Below are 17801 nucleotides of genomic sequence, written 5' to 3'. Positions count from 1 at the left end.
AAAACACGAACAACATTTCCCCCCCAAGTCTTCGATTGTCCTCAGACAGTGGAGACTTAGACTGAGAAGAGTAATTCGAAAGGTCTTCGAGAGGAGACGTTTAGGCTCTTCATGATGTCACACTCTTGAAAAGATAGTGCCACGTGTCAACTCCCTATTGCTGGGCCCATCAATATGTCCCATTAATGAGGAGTCCACTCCACATCCCAAAACATCTAATCCATACCCTAGGTGTCCTTTCGTCCCATACCCGAGGCATCCTTTTCCCATGCTAATGATCGCGATCCACGCCTCTTGGATTCTAACCGTTGGATTATTCTCAAGTGCCTAAGTCATAGGTAATCAACGGTCAGGGTGGAGTTGCTTCCACCCCAAGCTCTTCGAGTATAAAACTCGAAAATCACCTCTCAGAAATCACTTTCAACATTTGAAATTAAAAACCTTTGAACCTTCAAACCCTCTCTTCCTCTTCACTTCATTTTTTCCCAAATTTCCCCCATTGTTTGAGTTTTTGACGCTCTGGATGGTTGGCGAGAATCATCCTACCTTTGGTCAGACGACAAACAATTTTTCAAAGTCAGGGCTCACTTCAGCACATACAAGTGATTCATCTTGGGTAAGTCTTTACTTTTCAGTTTCTTGTTTGGACTTGGGTATATTTTGGAACTCTGTTGAGGGTTATAGGTGCATGCCTAGGATTTTGAATTATTGGCACCTCAAAGGTCATTTTGACCTCTCTTAGACCTTTTTTTAGACCTCTATGGGCACAGTTTAACGTTAAAAATGGCTGAAATGACCCTTTACACTTCGCATGCTACTTTTCGCATTTCTAGACATTCGATCAAAATCTAGAAAATTCCCAAATTCTGGCAATGTTCATAGTTTCCGGTAGTGCTCTTCGGCGACCATCTTTTGGCCCCGATGACACGCTAGTCCCTTAGAAATTTTCCTTCTCCTCTTCCCGAGCAGTAGTCTTAGGGGTTCTCGTTCTTGGCCTATCTTTCTTCGAGTCATGATGTCAAATGCTTGGTTTCTTGTGTTCAGATGCCCGAGGAGCTTCAACAACTACACCAGCAGACATTCTACGTGTTTGACTCCTAGATATTAGAGATGGCCCGAGAAGCAGGAAGACTTCCCAAGAAGAGAAAACAAGCGGTGGAGAGTAGTCAGGCTCTCGTGGTAAGGGAAGACCACCCCCGGCGGGGGAGAGGCCTATTCGGCTTAGCATCTCGGAGGAAGAGGCGAAGTTGGACCCCTTGTCATCGAACTAAACCTACACCGCCGAGGGATTCGAGGCGGAGGTGACCCCCAGCAAGCTCAAACATCAGGGATTTGTGGAGAGGATTATAACCCACCACGAGGTGGACACTAGTGACATGTGGGTGCACTTGTCACGAGAGAACGAGAGAGCACCTACGGCTTCATCTACAAGTTGGTGTGACCTTGCCGCTGCACCAGTACTATGTTGACTTTTTAAAGTTCGTCGGCATAACTCCATTCCTGTTGTCCCATTATGGATATTGGGTGCTATCTGGGCTATTTGTTCTGTACAAGAGGTAGAACTGGCCTGTTCCATCCCCAGCTGAGATATTGTATATCTACACCTTCCAACCATGCCGAAGAAGGATGAGCGGGATAGGTACTATACTTTTATGAAGCATATGCACCCGGGGATGAAGTACAAGGCTCCAAGCAGCAATGAGAACCACGCGAGGGACTACAAGGACCACTTTTTCTGGGCAAGTGCCTGCCACAATGCCTTAAGCAGCTCCTCGGGCCAAGCGCCCTTCGCATGCTCTAGTTTTTTCTTCAAGGTGGCCTTAAGTGTCTTGTTGAATGTTTCCACCTACCCATTGCATGCAGGTGAGCTACAGAGGAGAAGCTCTTTACAACTCCATGCCTTTGACAGAAAGTCGTGAGCAACTCACTGTCGAACTGTAGGTCATGTCGGAGACTATCTTCCTTAGGAGCCTGTAGCGGCAAACGATGTTCTTGTTGACAAAGTCTAGTGCCTTCTTGGAAGTGATGGTAGCGAGAGGCTCGGCCTTGACCCACTTCGTGAAGTAGTCGACCGCCACAATTGCATACTTCACTCCCCCTTTCCCGTGGGTAAGGACCCGATATGGTCAATGCCCCAGATTGCGAAGGGCCAAGGACTTGTCATCTGAGTGAGCTCATTTGGAGGAGCTCGGGGTATGTTGGCGAAGCGCTGACACTTGTCACACTTCTTGACGTAGTCCATTGCATCACCCTTCATAGTGGGCCAGAAGTACCCTAGTCTCAAGATTTTCTTGGCGAGGCTCTGCTGCCCAGCGTGGTCCCCGCAAAAGCCTTCATGTACTTCCCGGAGTATAAGACTGGCTTCTTGCTTGGAGACACATCAAAGTAAGGGTAACAAATATCCTCGCCTGTACAACTTAGTGTCCACGATCACATACCGAGGTGTTTGATAAAACAGCTTTCGAGCTGCTTTCTTGTCTTGCGGTAACTCCCTAGAGACAAGATACTTCACAATGGGCTCCATCCAACCATCCTGAGGTTAGACCGCTTCTATCTCCTCGTGGGATGAGATGCTCAGAGTGGCCAAGTAGTCAATAGGAACTACATTGATTAACTCAGCGTCCTTGGTGATAGCAAGATTAGTCAGGGCATCAACATTAGAATTATGTTCCCATGGCACCTGTCGTATGGTAAATTTCTTGAAGCTGTGTAGCATTTCTTGAGCTTTTTCCAAGTAATCAACCATCTTTGTCCCTTGGGCCTGGTTTTCTCCCAAGTACCTGGTTGACTACGAGCTGGGAGTCGCTAAAGGTCTTGAGGCCCTTGACCTTGAGCTCTAGGGCTACTCGGAGCCCAGCGATAAGTGCTTCGTACTCAGCCTCGTTGTTGGAGGCATCGAATCCAAACCTCAAGGCATTGTGGACCCTGTACCCTTCGAAGGATACCAAGATCAGGCCCGCTCTAGTTCCATTTTCATTGGAAGACCCGTCTACGTACAACTTCCATGTAGGCCCGACCACTAGGGCGCCCCCAGGTCTCTCATGGTTTCCAATGCGCTCGGCGATGAAATCTGCTAGTGCATGTCCACGACAGGGCTGGACGCCCCAAGATGACGTCATACGCTGAGGAGCAGTCCACGACAACAAAGGTGCAGTACTTGAAGGCTTGATGAGGCACTTCTCCAAGCATTATGGGCAGCTTGATTTGCCCCATCGGAATGAGACCTTCCCCTAGGAACCTGTATAGAGTCAAAGTGCATGCGGACAAGTCGCTCATGGTCAGCTCAATCTTCTCGTAGGCTGACTTAAACAAGATGTTCACCAAACTCCCGTTGTCCACCAGGATTCGAGGGACCATCATGTTGGAAATCTAGCTATCGACCACTAAAGGACCGTGGTGGGGAAAATGGACCCTCTGAGCATCTTCCTCAGAGAACATTATGACTTGGTCAGTCATCCTAGGCATCTAAGCTGGCAGCTGAGTTAATGTAGTATCTCGTCGTTGTGATTTAGGGTTCACACATATCTATTATGCAAACCCTAAGAGGTGCCCCTCAAGTGGGGCCCTCCAGAGATAGTTCCCACTCTCCCAGTCACTGGGGTAGGCCCGTGGACTACCTGTTGTGGGGCTGCTGGTGTGGCGCACGGAGCATGCGAAGCTGCCTGCTATGGAGGCACTCCCATGGCTGGTGCCTAAGCTGGGCGCGCTCTACCCCAAGCATACTGGTGCAAATTCCCTAGCTTAATGAGATTCTTGATCTCATCCATGAGTTGTTGGCACTTGTTGGTGTGGTGTCCCACATCTTTATGAAACCGACAAAATTTGTTGGGATCTCTCCTCTCCCTGTCCCTCCGGATGGGTTGCGGCTTCTGGTAGTGGACGTCTTGTTTCGTGACCAAGAAAATATTCTCCCGAGAGTCCACCAAGTCCGTATACTTGGAGTACTACGAGACATACTTCTCCTCAGGGACCGCTCCTTGTCCTGTTGAAGCTGCTTCAACTCCCTTGTGCTATTTACCCTGGCCTTTGCCCCCACGCCTATTTCTGCTGGGGGTCCTGCTGAGTGCAACTGATTGGGATAGAGCTGCAGTTCTAGCATTGAATGCAGGCTACAAAGCATTGTATCTAGTGGGCGCGACTCCATATCTCGTCAAAGCGGCACTGAAGCCAGCATGAGGCATGACACTAAAGCCAATTGACTGGACAACTAGGTTGAATTATGGGGTGCTTTCCACACTTTGTTGGATAGGAGTGTAAGGTAGGTACTGGGTCCCTGGAGCCACGGGGCTCGGAATTAACAGAGCAGGGAAAGCGACGGGTTTGCCAAACGCCCCAATCTAGGCATCCTCCCAGTTTATATACTCTTATGCTTGACGAATGAAGTCATTGAGCCTGCGGCATCCCCTCTGCTAGAGGTCATCCCACAATAGAGACCCTTCATGGATGCCTGCCTGCAAGGCCATCAACTGCTGGTCATCGTCAACCCTTTTGGTCCTAGCAGCTTCCTCCTTCAAGCGCTTGATGTAAGCCTTAAGGATTTTGATGGGTCCTTGCTTTATGTTGGCCAAGGCATTGACCTCAAAGCTCACCTACCTAGCTGCTACAAACTGTCTTCAAAATGAGGATGATAGCTGGTGCAAGGAATGAATGGACCCCAGTTTGTGCTTCTTAAACCACTCATCCGTTGGTCCCGTCAAGGTCAACAGGAACATGTGGCACTTCGCGTCCTCGGAGACACGATGCACCGACATTAATCGGTTGAACTTTGACAGATGGTCGGTGGGATTCGTGCTTGTAACGTCCCAAATTTGCTTATAAGGCTTAGTGCCTTGATTAGTGTGCTGGGAGGGCAATAAATGATTTAATTGAATTATTAGGTGAATTAATTATGATATATGTTTATTATAATATAATTGCTTGAGTTATATTATAATATGACTAGATATGCATGTGGGCCCGTTCTGGTTAATAAGGACATATTTGCAATTTTGGCCCATTAAGGACATAAATGTAATTATGTGTGACTGAGACCACATTGTTATGTGGGTATATTCGCGATATTGGGCTCAAGGCGATCCTAGTGAGCGGATTAATGGAATAGTTACAACGGGGTCAAATACCCGGCTCGGGGAGAGCCTAGGGGTATTTTGGGAACTTAGCATGTATTTGGAATTTACCAGGTAATGGGTAGTTATTTGGTGATTATTTGGGTATGTCGGGATTAATTGGGAATTTATAGGATAATTTGAGGAATCAGCGGGAAACGTGACAAATGATAATATCACCCTTGGGGCATTAGAGAGTAAGGCTTGGAATTAGGGGTACTTTGGTCTTTTGGTGTTAAGGATAACCTTAGGACACCTTGAAAAACCACCATAAACATTTAGCTTCTTAGCCTTTCCTCCTCTCTCTATTCGACTCTCTCTTTCTCCCTTGGTGTGCTTGGGAGCTTTGTGAAATTCTTGGGGAATTGGCTCAGGAAATTGAGGATTTGAAGTTGAAACTGGTTGACTCAGGGATTTAAATCACTCATGAGGTAAGCTTTACAATTTGTTTTTCTCTGTGAATCTTTTGGTTAACTTAGGTTTTGAGCTGGGTTTAGTTCCAGCTTGAGTTTCTGAGTATGGATAGGATTTATAGTTAGTTTTTGAGGTTATTATTATGCTTATTGTTGGAATAGCTTATACATGATCTTTATTTATTTTCATGTATATCTAATATTAAACAAATTAATACGAGATAGCCTAAAACATGTTTCTAAAATTGAATTCAAAGAGAAACAAATAATATAATACTTACAGTATACGCAGCGGAATTAAGAGTCCTTCCTTCAGTTTCTCTAACTCTTGTATCCTTTTTGTCGCAGAGTATTATCAAGAAACTGAACCGATCTTCTATTTTCTTCACAATCTTCCAATGTATCCTTAGAACCACCTAGACTAGTGTGGGCAATTCTCAACACATGAGATAGATATAGAGAGAAGAAGAGAAAATAACAAAGTGGCTTAGAAAAGGACTTGTGTTTAGAGAGAATATAAAACTATCAGAAAATCTGACTTGTGACTTATTTGTCGTCTCATTAGAAATCTTAACTGATGACTTCTCTCTAAGCACTCATTTTATAGACTCAATTAGGCCATTTAATTTAATTAAAAAATCAATAAAATAATAGCCATTTTGAAGCCCTAGGTCGAAATTACCATGGGCTATAGGCCCGTGAAATTTCCCATTTGATTATAAGCCCATTGGACTTAAAATCAAGGCTTGTATTATTTTCTGTTGATTTAATTAATTAAATAATTATTTAAATCATTTATCAAATTAATTATTTATAATTTGAACCTTGATTTAAACTTATTTATTAATTTAGATACCAATTTATCTTAATTAATAAATCTGCCATAATTTCTCTTTTCTTCTCAAAATTACACAACTCTGTGAAACTATCCAAAATTGACCTGGTCAACTTTGATAATTCTAATTGATGATTAAATCAATTAATTGAGACTATCTAGATGATTTTATCCAAGGTACAATGGGGACCATGGGCCTATGAAATCAAGCTCCAATAAGTTATCATAAATCTAACAAATAAATTTACTAACTTATTAATTCCTCGTGACTCCACTATAGACTCGGAATTGCACTCTTGAATTCATAGAATGCTCTATAACAAATATAGATACGCTATTAATTATCCATTGTTACAACCATAATTGTCACTCAATCCTCTATAGACGGTCTACAATGAGACAGGACTAAAATACCGTTTTACCCCTCATTGTATTTTATCCTTAAAACACTTAGTTGCTTGTAAATGATATTTCAGTAAACTAATTTAATTATTGAAATGAGATCTCTATCATTTAACACCTTGAACCAAACTAAAATGAAACCATCGTTTCACTTCTTCATTAGAAGCTATAGATGTTCATATCTATGATTAACACTCCCACTCAATTATACTACCGAGTTCCCAAGATGTAAGTATGGGCTAGTCCGTAGGGTAAGCTGGTAACGAACAAGTCAAAGAACTCAAATAATACAATCAGTTAGAATACTAACCACTCAGAATTGAGATTGAATTGACCTATGGTCAACTATATGATATGACTAAAATAGATAATAACGGTATGTTTACTTATCTTATCAACTGTCAATATCGGTCCTGTCCAATGTAACAAATACATCCGATCTTATCTACTTTGCTAATGTTCTGGAAAGAACATAACACTGTAATGTGTAAGTAGATCATATCGTAGATTGGCAAGTCAGTGTAAATCCGGTGCACTGACTAATCTTAGGACTAACTTATTTTGAACATATAATCATATTTATATTCCACTGTGATTACGTTACTATAAATAAGATTAGCTATATGCTCGGGATTTAATAGAAGTTTATATTAAACAAATAATCATGAAAATAAAATATGTGAGCAAAGTGATTGACCAAGTAAAAAAATGATTTATATTCTTTTATTGATAATAAAATGAGATTACAAATAATTTGGGTTTTAATTAGGGCATAAAACCCCAACAAACTCCCACTTGCACTAATTGAAACTAATGCCTTAATTCTACTAATCCCATTTCCTTGATATGCTTATCAAATGTAGCTTCTGGTACTGTCTTTGTAAACGGATCCGCAAGATTGTCTTCAGTTGCAATCTTCATAACCGTCACATCTCCCCTGGCCACATATTCTCGAATAATATGATACTTCATTTCTATATGCTTACTCCTCTTGTGACTTCGAGGTTCTTTCGAGTTGGCTATCGCTCCTGTATTGTCACAAAACAACACAAGCGGTTTATCCATTTATGGAATAACACCAAGATCCGAATAGAACTTCTTTAGCCAGACTATTTCCTTAGCTGCTTCTGACACAGCTATGTACTCAGCCTCCATGGTGGAATCTGAGATTGCAGACTGCTCTACGCTTCTCCAAATCACAGCTCCACCCCCAAGAGTAAACACCATTCCAGAAGTAGACTTTCTGTCGTCGACATCAGTCTAAAAATCTGAATCGGTGTAGCCTACAGGGTTCAGAACACCACCCTTGTAGACTAACATATAATCCCTAGTCCGTCTCAAATACTTCAGGATATGCTTAACTGCTATCAAATGTTCCAGTCCTGGGTTTGACTAATACCTGCTCACTACTCCCACTGCATAGCAGATATCTGGTCTAGTACACAACATGGCATACATCAGACTTCCAACTACAGATGCGTAAGGAACTTTTCTCATTGCATCTTCCTCTTCAGGAGTCTGGGGAGACTGCTTCTTTGAAAGATGAATTCCATGGCGGGACGGTAGACGCCCTTTCTTGGAATTTCTCATTGAGAAACGTTCAAGCACTTTATCAATGTAAGCTGCTTGAGATAGAGCTAAAAGTTTGTTCTTTCTATCCCTGATGATCTGGATACCTAGAACATAACTTGCTTCACCCAAATCCTTCATCTGGAATTGAGTGCTCAGCCAATTCTTCACATCTGATAATTTTTTAACATTGTTTCCAATGAGTAAGATATCATCTACATAAAGAACCATGAATACCACTATTTGATTTGCCTTCAGTTGGTAAACACAGGGCTCATCAATATTTTTTTTTCCAAAGCCATAGGTTTTGATTATTTCATCAAATCTAAGATTCCAGGAACGAGAAGCTTGCTTAAGTCCATAGATGGACCTATTTAACTTACAAACTTTTCCTTCTTGTCCAGATACTTTAAATCCTTCTGGCTGATCCATATAAATGACCTCGTCAAGCTTTCCATTAAGAAACTAAGTGTTTACTGAAATATCATTTACAAGGAACTAAGTGTTTTAAGGATAAAATACAATGAGGGGTAAAACGGTATTTAAGTCCTATCTCATTGTAGACCGTCTATAGAGGATTGAGTGAAAATTATGGTTGTAACAATGGATAATTAATAGGGTATCTATATTTGTTATAGAGTGTTCTATGAATTCAAGAGTGCAATTCCGAGTCTATAGTGGAGTCACGAGGAATTAATAAGTTAGTAAATTTATTTGTTAGATTTATGATAACTTATTGGAGCTTGATTTCATAGGCCCATGGTCCCCATTGTACCTTGGATAAAATCATCTAGATAGTCTCAATTAATTGATTTAATCATCAATTAGAATTATCAAAGTTGACCAGGTCAATTTTGGATAGTTTCACAGAGTTGTGTAATTTTGAGAAGAAAAGAGAAATTATGGCAGATTTATTAATTAAGATAAATTGGTATCTAAATTAATAAATAAATTTAAATCAATGTTCAAATTATAAATAATTAATTTGATAAAGGATTTAAATAATTATTTAATTAATTAATCTATAGAAAATAATACATGCCTTGATTTTAAGTCCAACGGGCTTATAATCAAATGGGAAATTTCACGGGCCTATTGCCCATGATAATTTCGACCTAGGGCTTCAAAATGGCTATTATTTTATTGATTTTTTTAATTAAATTAAATGGCCTAATTGAGTCTATAAAAGGAGTGCTTAGAGAAAAGATTTCAGAGACGACAGATAAGTCACAAGTCAGATTTTCTGATAGTTTTATATTCTCTCTAAACACAAGTCCTTTTCTAAGCCTCTTTGTTATTTTCTCTTCTTCTCTTTATATCTATCTCATGTGTTGAGAATTTTCCACACTAGTCTAGGTGGTTCTAAGGATACATTGGAAGATCGTGAAGAAAATAGAAGGTCGGTTCAGTTTCTTGATAATACTCTGCGACAGAGAGGATACAAGAGTTAGAGAAACTGAAGGAAGGGCTCTTAATTCCGCTGCGTATACTGTAAGTATTACATTATTTGTTTCTCTTTGAATTCAATTTTAGAAACATGTTTTAGGCTATCTTGTATTAATTTGTTTAATATTAGATATACATGAAAATAAATAAAGATCCTGTATAAGTTTTTCCAACAGTTTTACCATTCCATGCACTATTGGTAACTCCTATTGTGGGATGGCTTTATGTGATTTGTGTGCCAATATCAATTTAATGCTTATGTATGTGTTTAGACAGTTAGGAATTAGAGAGGTCAGGCCTACCACAGTTACTCTTCAGCTTGCAGACCGATCTCTTGCTCATCCTGATGGGAAATTGAAGACATGTTAGTGAAGGTTGGAAAGTTTATTTTTCCTGCTGACTTTATTTTGTTGGATTATGAGGCGGACAGAGAGGTACCAATTATTTTGGGGCGATCTTTTCTTGCAACAGGTATAACTTTGATTGCTGTTCAGAAGGGTGAACTTACTATGAGGGTCCAAGATGAACATGTGACTTTCAATGTTTTCAAGGCTATGCGATATCCAGATGAATTTGAGGAGTGTTCAATTGTTTTAGTGGTGGAATCTTTAGCATCAAAAGAGTTAGAAAATAGTTGTCTTGATGATCCTTTAGAGAGGCTTTTGTTGTTTGATTCACAAATGAATGATGAGGATGAGTACTTGGCTTGGCTAGAAGCTAGTCCACAAGATTTACACTCAAGATGACATTTTGAGTCTTTAGAGCTCTCTTCTAGAGCTTTCAAAGCCCCAAGACCTTCAGTTGAGGAACCGCCAGAGTTGGAGTTGAAAGTTCTACCTTCCTACTTAAGATATGCTTATTTGGGCCAGTCTTCTTCATTGCCTGTCATTGTTTCAGCTGAGTTGACTGGAGAACAAGAAGACAAATTGCTTGAGGTATTGAGAAAGTTAAAAAAGGCCATTGGGTGGACCATTGCAGACATTAAGGGTATTAGTCCCTCTCCATGCATGCACAAGATTTTGTTGGAAGATAGTGAGAAATGATCAATTGACGGGCAGAGAAGGCTCAATCCTATTATGAAAGAGATGGTGAAAAAGGAAATCATTAAGTGGCTTGACGCTGGTATTATTTATTCCATTTCTGATAGCTCATGGGTTAGTCCTGTTCAGTGTGTAACAAAGAAAGGTGGAATCACGGTGGCGAAGAATGAAGACAGTGAATTGATTTCTACTAGAACTGTGACAGGGTGGAGAATATGCATGGATTACAGGAAATTGAACAAGGCCACTAAGAAAGATCATTTTCTCTTCCTTTCATTGATCAGATGTTGGATAGACTTGCATGGAGAGATTTTTATTGCTTTCTAGATGGATATTCTGGTTATAATCAGATTGCAGTGGCTCTAGAGGATCAATACTTTCACTTGCCCCTATGGTACTTTTGCATTTCGTAGGATGCCTTTCGGTTTATGCAATGCTCCCACCACATTTCAGAGGTGCATGATGGCTATTTTCACTGATATGGTGTAGTAATTCTTAGAGGTATTCATGGATGCATTTTTTGTTTTTGGTGATTCTTATGATGATTGCTTGAGTAATTTGGCTAAGGTTTTGCAAAGATGTGAAGAAACAAACCTTGTCCTTAATTGTGAAAAATGTCACTTTATGGTTAAGGAATGTATTGTTTTTTGCCACAAAGTATCAAAGCATGGTATTGAAGTTGATAGAGCCAAGATTGAGGTTATTGAAAAGCTCCCACCTCCCACCTCAGTGAAGAATATTAGAAGCTTTCTTGGCCATGCAGGGTTCTATAGGCAGTTCATAAAGGATTTCTCCAAGATCTCTAAGCCTCTTTGCAACTTATTGTAAAAGGATACACCTTTCCATTTTGATGAAGCATGTTTGAAAGCCTTTGAAGAGTTGAAAAGTCGATTGATTTCTTCACCAATTATTGTGGCTCCATATTGAGACTTGCCTTTTTAATAGATGTGTGATGCAAGTGATTTTAATGTGGGAGTCGTGATGGGGCAGCAAAGAAACAAGGTTTTTCACTCCATTTACTATGCTAGTCGTACTTTGACAGGTGCTCAACTTAACTATACAGTGACAGAAAAAGAACTCTTGGCTATTGTCTTTGCTTTTGACAAGTTTCAGTCTTATTTGGTGGGCACCAAAGTGATAGTCTATACAGATCATTCAACCATCAAGTACTTGATTGAAAAGAAGGATGCTAAGCCTCGGTTGATTAGATGGGTGCTTTTGCTCCAAGAGTTTGATGTGGAAATTCAAGATAGAAAATGAGTGGAGAACCAAGTGGCGGATCATTTGTGATAAGTACCGAATTTGTCTATTTTTAATTCATTATTCTTCTATGATTATGCACTTGATTATTTATTTATATATTTTTAATTAGTATATTTTGTGTTTTTAGGATTTCCAAGACATTTGGATGAAAACGAATGAATTTGGGATGTTTTACAAGCAATGGTTAAGCTCGAAATTACAAGTCTGAAACTTCATACTTGATTTTGATAATTTTCCAATACTCTTTTTTTGGAAATATACCTAGAAATACAAGTTTTATATCTTTTTCTTATCTTTCTATAGCTTTTTAATCGTCCAATTTTGAGTTATATCGAGGAAGTTATGCTTAATATACTTTCAATCGCTGCAAGTAAAAGAAAACCGAAAAACAGGAAAAATTGCTACGGCTGCGGCCAGCCTTATTCCAGGCCGCGGCCTGGGGGATAGAATGTAGTGGCTGCGGCCGGGGCCCAAGTTTTTGGAAAATACATTTTCTAGTGGTCGCGGCCGGCGATCAATTTTTCCTTAAATTTCAATTTTTAAATGTAATTTTTGGTGGGCTATAAAAGGGATTAGGGTTAACTTTGAATACAACTTTGGATTGTGAATTTTAGAGGCTAGAGCAGCAGAGGAGGAGAAAAAAAACATCATCATCTGTATTCTTCAATCTAGTTTTTCTTTCATCTCAAAACTCTTTTATTTTCATTGAATATTTATGTTTGTGAATATGAATATGATTATGGAGTAGTTTTCTTTATAGTTGAGGGTTATTTCAAAACCCTAGACATGAGATCTTGAATCCATTGATGAATATTATTCCTTCTATTCCCTTGCATTAATTTGTTTTTATTTTTATAATTGAATGTTATGAATCTTGTTAGATCTTGTTAGGTGGCCAACTAATTACAGTTTTTCATTATTCTACTATCATCTTAGGATTTCTATTCACCTAATAGTTTAGGATTCTAAGTAGCGTGATAAATTGCAATTAGAGTATTGTAACAGGTATTTTGATTGTAATGAAAAATAGAACCTAGGTTAAATGAATTGCATGCTTAATGAATTTGTTGCCTAGATTAACTTGTTTTCCACAAAGTGTAATGCTTTTACTAGGTTAAATAGATCGCATGCTTAATGGGTTTATTGTTGGGTAAAAAGGGTTAGTTAAGAGCGCTTAGCTTTAATTAAGTATAATAGGGAAACTGGGATAATTGACTGCTTAAGTGTTATTTGCGGGGTTAATAGTTTAATTGGGAATATGGAATATTATTCGTCATTGTTGATAGATTGATTGTCGAAAGTGAAGAGTAATTCTTGACTATTTCTTTAATATCGTTATATCCTTAGTTATTCAATCTTTGATATTTATTTTATTTTATGTTTTCAGTTGTTAAAACTAAAACCTCTTTCTAATTTTAGCTTAGTTATCATTTTGAATAATAATTTGATCATAGTCATCGTGGGTTCGACCCTTATTTACTGCTAAACTGATGTAGTTGGTGTAAGTGAAAAAAATATATTTAAATTTGATACGACATACGACACGCATCAAATTTTTGGCGTCGTTTCCGAGGATTATTGTAAGTCATTTTTATTATTCAATTTAATTAACTACATACTCACTAGTTTAAATTTTTTGATTATAGGTGTATAAATCTGGCGACGATACTCAAGAAAGACTACAAGCCATAAAGCAATATCTTGAGGCATCGCTGTCCCGCTCTTCAAGGACTATCACTGACAATCCACTCTTTCAACCTTCAAAGAGAGTCAATCCAGTACAAATACCATTACCATCTGACGACGATTCTGACTCTAAAACATCAGTTAAGTCTCAGATGGCGAACGAAAGGACGTTGAAAGAGTTGGCAGTGCTGAATCTAGACCATCAACCTCTGTGTATTCAATGTCCAGCATTGGACGTTTACTTTTAACTCAAGTCGGGCCTCATACATTTACTACCATATTTCCATGGGCTACCAGGAGAGGACCCGAATAGGCATCTGACAGAATTTCACATAGTTTGCTCTAATATGAAACTAGCTTTAGTAACGGAAGAGCAGATTAAATTAAGAGAATTTTCATTTTCTTTGAAGGATGGTGCAAAGGAATGTCTCTATTACCTTCCTCCTGGAACTGTTAATACCCGGAATGAAATGAAGACATTGTTCTTGGAGCATTACTTCCCAACATCTAAGGTTGGTAGTATAAGGAAGGAAATCTGTGGCATTCGCCAACAGACTGGGGAGTCATTATATGAGTATTGGGAAAGATTTAAGAGGCTATGTGCTAGCTGCCCCCACCACCAAATAAGTGAACAACTTCTGATCCAATACTTTTATGAAGGACTATTTCCTTTGGACAGGAGCATGATTGATGCAACAAGTGGGGGAGCATTGGTGGACAAGACTCCTGCTGCAGCTAGGAGTTCATCAAGAATTTTCAGTTAAGGGATTAAATGAGAAAAACTTTAAAGTAGAACAGCAGCTGGCACAATTAACTAGTATGGTTCAACAGATGGCTTTAGGTCAGCAAGTGAGACCTTATGGCACATGTCAGTTGGTGGGGCATCCTATTGATGCATGTCCCACACTTCAAGAGGATACCAATGAGCATGTAAATGCAATGGGGGGATTCCCAGGGAAACCTAGGCAAAGGTATGACCCTTATGCTATAACTTATAACGAAGGATGGAAGGAACATCCTAATCTTCGATGTGGGAATCAACAACAAACTGTTCCTACTAGACCACTAGGGTTTCCTTATCAACAAAGGCAACAAAAAACTTATACACCTCAGCCTCAACAAACCTATACACCTCAGCCTCAACAACCTATTACCTCACAAGCTCAAGAACCATCAATGGTAGATATGCTAAAATAGTTAGTAGCCTCCAATATGCAAACTCAAGTACTTCTTCAAGGCACTCATGCGTCCCTGAAAAATTTAGAGAATAGTATGGGTCAAATTTCCACTTCATTAAGTCAAAGTGAGCCACAAAATCAAGGAAAATTACCTTCACAACCTGTTTGAAACCCAAGGGAAAATGCTAATGCCATCACATTAAGAGATGGCAAGACTTACGATCCACCAATTATTCCATCAAGTATAAATGATGCACCATTACCTCCTACTCAATCCACCCAACAAGACAAAGATGAAACCCCAACCACATCACCCAAACCTAAACCCACTATTCCCACTTATGTTACTACTCCTCCATTTCCTAGTCGTTTGAGAAAGACCAAGAAATATGAAGCTGAACAGGAAACACTGGAGCCTTTTTGCAAGGTTGAGGTAAATATTCCTTTACTTGATGCCATTAAGTAAGTACCTCGATATGCTAAGTTTTAAAAGGAGTTATGCAGCAATAAGAGGAAGTTAAAAGGGAATGAAAAGGTGAGTGTGGGGGAAAATGTCTCAGCGATTCTTCAAAGAAACTTCCACCAAAGTGTAAGGATCCTGGTACCTTCACTATTCCTTGCACTATTGGCAATAAAAGGATTGAAAGATGTATGTTAGATTTGGGTGCCTCAATCAATGTAATGTCGTACTCTATTTATACCTCTTTAAATTTGGGACCATTGGAAGAAACGGGGGTGATCATACAATTAGCGGATTGCTCTACTGCCTATCCAAGGGGAGTAGTAGAGGATGTATTGGTTAAAGTCAATGAATTGGTTTTTTCGGCAAACTTTTACATTCTTGACATGGAAGACGACTCAATTCCATGTTCTACACCAGTATTATTGGGAAGGCCATTCTTAAAGACAGCTAGAACTAAGATAGATGTTCATGAGGGAACTTTGACCATGGAGTTTGATGGTGAGGTGATTCGCTTTAATATTTTTGAGGCTATGCGGTATCCAAGTGATGTTCATTCAGTTTCTTCAATTGATATTCTGGACTAATTGTCACAAAGAATTCTGGATTTACATGGAGAGGATGGGTTAGATGTTGTTTTGCGGGAATCAATAGACTTGAAGGAAGATGGTGTCACTACTGAAGTAAAGGAGAAAGTAGCTGCACTTAATAGTGGTGGAGAGGTTTCTAAAGTGGTGTCGTTCTTAGAGTTGCCTATTTCTCATGAACAACTTCAGCCATCTGTTAAATCACCACCCAAGCTTGAATTAAAACCACTACCGGAGCATCTCAAATATGTCTACTTGGGTGAGAAAGAGACATTACCGGTAATTATCACCACAAAACTTACCCAAGTACAAGAGGATCTTTTGATAAGGGTACTTCAGGAATACAAAACAGCCATATGGTGGACCATAGCAGATATCAAGGGAATAAGCCCAACTATGTGTATGCACCATATTCTCCTTGAAGGTGGATCCAAGCCTTCTTGAGAAGCTCAAAGAAGGTTAAATCCACCTATGATGGAGGTTGTTAAGAAGGAGATACTAAAGCTTTTAAGTGTGGGTGTGATTTACCCTATTTCAGATAGCAAGTGGGTGAGTTCATTCAAGTAGTTCCTAAGAAATCAAGCATCACTGTGGTAAAGAATGACGACGATGAGTTAGTGCCCACAAGAGTCCAAACAGGTTGGAGAGTTTGTATTGATTATAGAAAGTTGAACACTGCAACTAGAAAATACCACTTCCTTTTGCCATTCATCGATCATATCCTTGAAAGATTAGCGGGACATACTTATTATTGCTTTCTTGATGGTTATTCATGTTATAATTAGATTGTTATTGCCCCTGAAGACCAAGAGAAGACCATATTTACATGTCCATTTGGCACATTTGCTTTTCGTAGAATGCCATTTGGGTTGTGCAATGCTCCCGCCACTTTTCAACGACGTATGGTTAGTATTTTCTCAGATTACATAGAAAACATCATAGAAGTGTTTATGGATGATTTTTAGTGTCTATGGTGATTCTTTTGATAAGTGCCTCCACAATTTAACTCTAGTTCTTAAATGATGTATTGACACTAATTTTGTATTGAATTGGGAGAAGTGTCACTTTATGGTGCAACAAGGTATTGTTTTGGGGCATGTTATTTTGGAAAAAGGTATTGGAGTGGACAAGGCAAAAATTGATCTCATTCGTTCTCTTCCACCACCGTCAAGTGTGAAAGAAATAAGATCCTTTCTTAGTCATGCATGATTCTATAGGCGGTTTATAAAGGATTTCTCAAATATTGTTTCTCCTTTATGCAATCTTCTTCAAAAGGATGTGGCATTTGAATTTAATGATAAATGTTTGTTTGCATTCAACAAATTAAAGGAATCCTTGACATCAACACCTATTATTCAGCCACTGAACTGGGAGTTACCATTTGAAATAATGTGCGACGCTAGTGACTATGCAATAGGAGCGGTCCTTGGGCAAAGAGTTGGTAAAGTTCCTCATGTTATATACTATGCCTCTCGAACTCTTAATGATGCTCAATTGAATTACTCTACTACAAAGAAAGAACTTTTAGTGGTCATCTTTGCTTTGTAAAAGTTTTAGTCTTACTTGATTGGAACTAAAGTTATTGTTTACATTGACCATGCAGCTCTTAAATATTTACTAGCTAAGAAAGAGGCGAAGCCCACACTTATTCAGTGGATTTTACTTCTGCAAGAATTTGATCTTGAAATAAAAGATAAGAGAGGATAAGAAAATTTAGTGACTGATCATTTAAGTAGACTTATTCGGGATGAAGATAACTTGCAATTAAATGAAAAATTTACTGACAAACAACTCTTGGCTCTTAAAGAAGTTATTCC

At 39.2% G+C, this 17801-nt stretch overlaps 1 protein-coding gene across 1 annotated transcript; it reads left to right on the top strand.

The window, feature by feature from the left end:
* Positions 1-14578: 14578 nt before the first annotated feature.
* Positions 14579-16428, top strand: LOC133779690 (uncharacterized). The gene is made up of 4 exons (XM_062219620.1): positions 14579-14730; positions 15115-15399; positions 15498-15935; positions 15996-16428. Exons 1-4 carry the CDS (start codon positions 14579-14581, stop codon positions 16426-16428), a joined length of 1308 nt encoding a protein of 435 aa, XP_062075604.1.
* Positions 16429-17801: the final 1373 nt, after the last annotated feature.

This window comes from Humulus lupulus, chromosome 5, assembly GCF_963169125.1.
Source record: "Humulus lupulus chromosome 5, drHumLupu1.1, whole genome shotgun sequence".
Classification (NCBI taxonomy): domain Eukaryota; kingdom Viridiplantae; phylum Streptophyta; class Magnoliopsida; order Rosales; family Cannabaceae; genus Humulus; species Humulus lupulus.
This window is presented reverse-complemented; position numbering and strand designations above follow the sequence as displayed.

What these genes read in the sequence shown, in the direction of transcription:
- LOC133779690 (XM_062219620.1), top strand. Translation starts at nt 14,579, where the DNA reads ATGGTTCAACAGATGGCTTTAGGTCAGCAAGTGAGACCTTATGGCACA. An exon ending in CCAGGGAAACCTAGGCAAAG is followed by an intron (nt 14,731 to 15,114) that starts GTATGACCCTTA and finishes TTGAAACCCAAG; the next exon opens with GGAAAATGCTAATGCCATCA. An exon ending in AATATTTTTGAGGCTATGCG is followed by an intron (nt 15,936 to 15,995) that starts GTATCCAAGTGA and finishes ATTGTCACAAAG; the next exon opens with AATTCTGGATTTACATGGAG.